Source organism: Fragaria vesca, linkage group LG2 (genome assembly GCF_000184155.1).
Source record: "Fragaria vesca subsp. vesca linkage group LG2, FraVesHawaii_1.0, whole genome shotgun sequence".
In the NCBI taxonomy this organism is placed as follows: Eukaryota; Viridiplantae; Streptophyta; class Magnoliopsida; order Rosales; family Rosaceae; genus Fragaria; species Fragaria vesca.
In genome coordinates, this window is record NC_020492.1 from 18,151,122 (window position 1) to 18,157,355 (window position 6,234).

The following is a 6,234-nucleotide window of genomic DNA, read 5'->3' on the forward strand; positions in this document are numbered from 1 at the left end:
TATTTTATAAAACTAGTGCGACATGCCGGTTCACTTATGAGCCTTTTGATATGGGGAGCTCTCACTCTCACTCGCACACAGTCTTGGTCTATAGCTTCTTCTTCCTTTTTATGCCAAACACAGCAAAAACGAAAATCGACTCCACCCATTTCAGGTAGTTGCTTATTATATTCTCTTCTATTTCATTCTCTTGTCTCATGTAATTTGTGTTTTGGTTTAACAGTGCACGCAAAAGTGTTAATTTATCCTAGTTTGTGGGATGATTCCCAATCAAACTCTTCATTGCTGTGGTTTGCTACCCACTCTTATCGTGTGGGGGGCCCTCTGACCCGAGAGTTTAGGGGCGTGCCTAGTGCGACTTCACCAAAGTGAACAAATCAAGTTAACCACACCTCATCGAGTAAAGACTCACTCATCCTCCAATCACTTTAATACCCCGTTTGGTTACAAGTCTCCGCTACAAGACTCGGCAATAAGAAAGACCCATGTAATTCCTTATAAATATTCATCCATCCAATTTATTTTTGATGTGGGATTCTGATAACTTATTAACAATATTACACAAACACTCCAGTTTCGTTCGAAATTGTTTTAGCCAATCCCTTTATTCCATGGAGAAAGAGTCATCTTGGTTCGCGTCTTCTGGAAACGGGAAACCTTTGATATGAAATATCCAACTCAAATTTATATCATACATCGAAAAACGTACTAGAGAACATTTGCATTGCTATTTGCTAATCAGTGCTTATTAGTCATGCATGCGTACATTGGATAACTGCCTCCAAGTTTAATGGGCGTTGGCTGCAGGCGGTGGAGCTGTTCCTAGAGATGTTGGCGATCGGGTTGTTGCCGGATTCTTCCACAATGGTGGCCGTTACAGGTTTGTGCTCTCAGCTAATAATGGATTTAGCGTTGGGGAAGCAGGTTCACAAATTCTTTTTGAGCACTTGGTTGAATACTGATGCAAGAGTTGAAACAGTTCTTATGGACATGTATTTCAAATGTGGTGATAGTATAAGTGTGGTCTTGAAATTTTCCGAAGCTCCCTGAATCGTAACACGGTCATGTGGAGCGCTGCCATCTCAAATTTTGCACAAAGTAGTCATCCTCTTGAGGCATTGAGTTTGTTTTCTGACTATAATATAGAATCTGGCTTTGTGGATTCTGGTGATGTCAGTACTGAAGTGCAACCCAACTTTAGTACTACAATGTTACTGCAAATCTGGATCTCTTAGCAAGGCTGAAGAAGAAAAAAAACCAAAGGCTTCTGGTTACTATTGGTTTAAATTCGTGCTTGTGCGATCTACATGTAGGAATCTATAGGCTGCTGTACATTAATCAGCTCTTAATAGGGACTAGTCTTAGTAGATGGTTTGGTTTTGTTGACATCGAGGGAGTGTTGTAATTGGGTGTTCTCTTTCTTCCGGCTCGTAAAGATGGCCCTGAACTTCTTCGAACATGTTTCCCATTATTTTTGATTCATAGCATGAACGGAGGGTAAGGATTTAATATGCAATACATGTAGGAATCATATTTCCCATTATAAAAACTATTCTTTCATAACTTGGAATTTGGAAAACACATAAAACATACATAAAAAATGATAAATACTACTTCAAGTAATTTTTTCCACTCACCAGTTCAGTAAAATTTTACATAGATTACGCTAGATCTATCTCCTTTCACTCTTCATCTCATTCAAAATTGGAAACCAAAGAAGACAGTTTCCGAAAATAGTAAAAAGAACAGAACTCTTGTTAAGTAACTCTCGTTATTTTCGTCTTCATCTTTGTCATATTTTTGCCGCTATTGCTATTGCTTTTACTCTTGCTGTTCTTCTCGTGTTTCTGTCCACTCTTTTTGTGCCCCTCTATTTTTTCATAAGCATTCACCTCCTCAAACTCAATGGGCTTTATAATTACACCAGTTTTCTTGATCACCTGCAAATACATTTAAGTTGAATGAGATGTGGACAAATCCAATAACATCCAACTCCACGTTTCTTATGACATAGTAACAGAAGCTAAAAGAGTCATAAATTAATTTTCTACAAGGATAGTTATTAGTTAATCTGCAGAGTGGAATTGTAGGGAGGCACTTACTTCAGGCCGATTAAGAGCTCCAACCATACTTGCAGGGTTGAATTCAGGACCAAGGGGCATGCGGATGCTCTGTTCAAAAACATCTTTGGATGTGAAAGGGTAGGGCAATGATTGTGTGAAAAGTTTTTGAGCCTGTCAAATCCAAATATAAAGACAAGAACCACTTAGACACACTTTTGGATACTTAATGAGATGACCTGTTAAATCGTTTTCATGCAAACTCAAAGTTCAATTTCTATAAGTCATCATAGCTAACCTTTTTGTTTGGCGGCTTTTCAGAGATAATAACATGTTTGAGATTAGCATCCTTCCTCCCTTTAAGGGCTTCTTCCCTCTTCTTCTTGGCACTTTCATGTTCCATCTGCATATAAGAAGGTATTCCTTTCTTTTTCTGGACGTTAGTCCACTGACCCCACCCAGGGAGTAATGTAGGCTTTTCAGGTTCCGGATTCTCCTCGTTCAAAATATCCTCTTTGGTTTTCTTGAACTCATCCTCCACATTATCTGCTGCAAAGGCTTGACGAATTAGCTCTTCCTGGGAAGGAAGTTCATAAGATGGTTCTGGTACCGCTGAAAAGACACCATCTGCCATTTGTTCCTCACTATCTGAATCACTGTCATCATCCAAATCCTTTACAGGTTCCTATAGTTTAAATATTTTTAAAAGTTAACGGCAGCTAAAAATTACAGAAATACAGCTGTAATTTTACAAAAGGAGAAAGTCGTACTTGCACATTCGGATCAAGCACAACTGATTGCAGTGATGCAGAAGACTTCTTGGAATTGGCATTTGCATCACTTCCATTCATCTGTACCCATTATAACAGACTCATAAATTCAGCACAGTAAAAATGAAAGGCAAATATTCATCATAGAAAATTATTTATATAGGAATTGAATCATTAATATCAAAGAATAAACAAACTTGCAAGCTAGAAATAACCTTTCTCCATGCGCCTGAAGCAAAAATCGAAACTTCATGTGTAGCCTGGGGACCTGGGTCTTGAACACTACCATCAATGTTCTGTTGAACCCAAATAAATGGCATATTTCAGGCTCCTGGAACAAAACAGAGGTCTCCGAAAAAAAGGACAAAACAAGGTTAAGCTATGTCACCTTGAAAAAAGGGTCCTTGTGGTTTTCAGAATCTTCATGAAGTAAAACAGGAGAAATGTTGGCATCCTTCATTTTTTCATTACTTCTGTTTTTACCGACAGGGGAAATACTGATGGGTTCCAAATCATCTTCACTATCACTATCACCGTAATAATTATCTGATCTATTCTTATCATCTGATTTAGTCTTCTTACTTGATTCTGGGGCCTCCTTTCCATTAAAAACCATTCTTCCACTCGTACGGCCTACTTTAGGACTTTTTCCTCCACCTGAACCCCCCAATTGATTTTCCCATGAATCATACTCTTGAAGAGCAAGTTTAGCTTCTTCAGCAGCTGCCTCTTTCTTTTTTTTAGTTGCACGCTCCTATGTCAAAACAGATCAAAAAGACAATTAACAGAAAGGTATACATGAAACAATTGCTGATGATATTTTCAGAGTAGAACAAGAATCCTGGAGTTTATAACTTCAATAGACTGATGTAAGCAGCAAGTTATGAACCTTTTCATTGTCACCTGGCCTGTAAATGCTTTCACAAGATAATAATGCATAACTTTTTAAACATATAATTATATAAAGCAGCAAGTACACCAAAAAGCTTACCATGAAAGGCAAACTAAGAACTCCTGAGTTTGGAACTTCGTTATCTTCATGTAACAGTTTAAGTGTCTTCTCCTTTGCTTTTTCTAACAACTTTGATGCCCTACCCTCGTTGTCTGCGCTAACATCAAAATCATCGTCGTCATCATCATCACTAACGTCATCACTGCTGGTGTCACTATCTTTCATAGAATTTATTTTTCTTGTCAGCTGAGCATGCAGGTGCTGCTGTTCAGCTATCGCAGCTCGAGTACCGTCATCTTGGACATCTATACCACGCTCTTTTATGCGCTGTGCCCACTTAGATTTGCCTTTGTGCTTCAGAGTCATCCGTTCCTGGATCAAATCAAAAAGGGAAAAGAATTAACACACTTCTTTTTGCTTGTGGAACAAAGAACATATATATTAAAGAAGTAATGAATTGATGACCCAAGACAATATATCCACCACCAATAACAGAGTAATCAATTACCTTTGCTCGTTCATACTCTTGCTTCTTTGCAAGTTCTTTAGAAGCTTCTGGATCCATTTGACTTTGTAAAGAGTTTGCCTTCAATTTATCTTTCTTCGACAAACGACGATAGGTTTTGGATTTGATGTTTTTTATGTGTTTTGACTTCAAGTCATGCCGGAACAGAAGACTGCGCATCTTGGCGATCCGATTCTGGCGATCCTTTTCATCTTCAGCAGAAACCTACCAGATATCAACAGGAAAGAACCGTTCAAGGAATTTACAATGGAGTTTGGTGCAGTTACTACACATGTAATCAAAGAATATCAGACTGCAGATTACATTACGACCAAGTTGACATGAATAATTGTCAATTATCACATTCACATTTTAATCATTTCATACAGATCTAAATCCCAATTTCATTCAATCAAGAAGACAAACACACCTTATTTAATTCAAGGAGCCTTGAACCATCTTTTCTGTGAGCATCCATAACCTCGCCAACATGAAGTACTGAAGCCATTTTCTTCTCGAACTGAGTTCGAGGTTCAAATTCAGATGCTATTGTTCCCACGGATGAAGGCCCTAGATCCCTATCAGCATCAAAGTATATGGTAGGTGCTCTCCTATTATTCTTTACAGTTGACTCCCACTTCCATAACTCTTCCTTTGACTTGTCATACGCTGCATTCCTCTCCACTCTCTCCTGCACAGGCTTGGGAAGTGGAGCTTGAATAGGTGCAGATTTCTTCTCCAGGGTATGCACTCTCTTCCTAAGTTTGCTAAAACCATGTTTCCCTTGGAGAGGGTCCAAAAGGTCTCCGATGCTAAGCACTCCTTCACCCTCCAACACATCACGGGTAGGATTATACTCGGACTCAGGATACGCCTCTGACACTACAACATTGTTTATCTTCTTCTTCCTCCCTGATAAAGATATATATTCCGGCAGTCCAATTATTATTACAAAATCATTAACAAATGAAAAAATTGCTACATTCTGTGATGATATATTTTGTACTTCAAAACAAATTTAAGCACTCTGTTACCTTCACTCGGAATTTCTCTGATTCTCCTTGCATCATTTTCCATCTGAACCTCGCTCTCTCCGCCGTTCCCGCCCTCATTGTCATCATCTGATGACACATTTTCATCCTGCATATCATATACATAGCACATTTCAGCCAAAAACAAAAACACACAGCTGCAAAAACTAAAATTAAAAAAATAAATAAATTGACGAACAAACTAGCTACTATGCAGAGTTGAATACCTCAAAATCCTCAGGTAATTCGTAATCGAGGTTATCGACGGGATCGAATCGTCGGTTCTTCTTAGACTCCTCCTCGGGGCGTCCCTCCTCGTACTCGTAAAGGTCCTGAGCCAAAGCCTCTTCATCGGAAGGAACCTCCTCGTCGGAGTCGGCGGTTCTAGGGTTTAAGCGCTCGAGCTCCTTGCGCAGAGCGTTGGGCAAGCGAGGGCCTTTTCTTTCTGCCTTATCGGCGGCGCCCTTGCCTTTCTTGTTCGTTCTCGGCTTCTTGCTCTGTTGTCTCCTTCCGTCGTCTCTGGATTTTCGCTTCGTCTCCGCCATGGCTTCAATAGAGTGAGAGAGACGACGACGGCGGTTCGCGCTTTGGTACACTCTGCAGTGACGGTGAGCTGCGGAAACCTATTACATAAACCTCTCCAATAAAACTTAAATGCAAAAATAAATAAATAAATCTCAACTTGACCCGTCAGGCCCAATAGATGATTCGGATCAGCCTGACGCCCTGAACCATAACACAACTGGGCTTTCCCACTCTGGTTTAGACTTTGAGAGTTTCAATTTAATTACTATGGCGAGGTAAATATTTTGTTAAGGTGATTAGTAACAATGAAATTTAAAGAATACAAAATCAATTTAAGTATTCCAAACACAAATGGACGTAAATGAGATGATAATCATGATTACAACTTCAA

General features: G+C 39.3%; 1 protein-coding gene across 1 annotated transcript; it reads right to left on the bottom strand.

Moving 5' to 3' along the window:
• Positions 1 to 1,606: 1,606 nt before the first annotated feature.
• On the bottom strand, positions 1,607 to 5,930 carry LOC101309412. Its single transcript, XM_004290751.1, has 11 exons — positions 5,546 to 5,930; positions 5,322 to 5,427; positions 4,718 to 5,199; positions 4,291 to 4,512; positions 3,822 to 4,154; positions 3,219 to 3,584; positions 3,046 to 3,126; positions 2,831 to 2,911; positions 2,359 to 2,745; positions 2,103 to 2,234; positions 1,607 to 1,940 (listed from the first exon to the last, which is right to left on the bottom strand). Exons 1-11 carry the CDS (start codon positions 5,861 to 5,863, stop codon positions 1,758 to 1,760), a joined length of 2,691 nt encoding a protein of 896 aa, XP_004290799.1. The 5' UTR covers positions 5,864 to 5,930; the 3' UTR covers positions 1,607 to 1,757.
• Between the last annotated feature and the right edge of the window lie 304 nt (positions 5,931 to 6,234).

What these genes read in the sequence shown, in the direction of transcription:
- LOC101309412 (XM_004290751.1), bottom strand. Translation starts at nt 5,863, where the DNA reads ATGGCGGAGACGAAGCGAAAATCCAGAGACGACGGAAGGAGACAACAG. An exon ending in CAGAGAAATTCCGAGTGAAG is followed by an intron (nt 5,200 to 5,321) that starts GTAACAGAGTGC and finishes TATCTTTATCAG; the next exon opens with GGAGGAAGAAGAAGATAAAC. An exon ending in CTTCAGGCGCATGGAGAAAG is followed by an intron (nt 2,912 to 3,045) that starts GTTATTTCTAGC and finishes TAATGGGTACAG; the next exon opens with ATGAATGGAAGTGATGCAAA.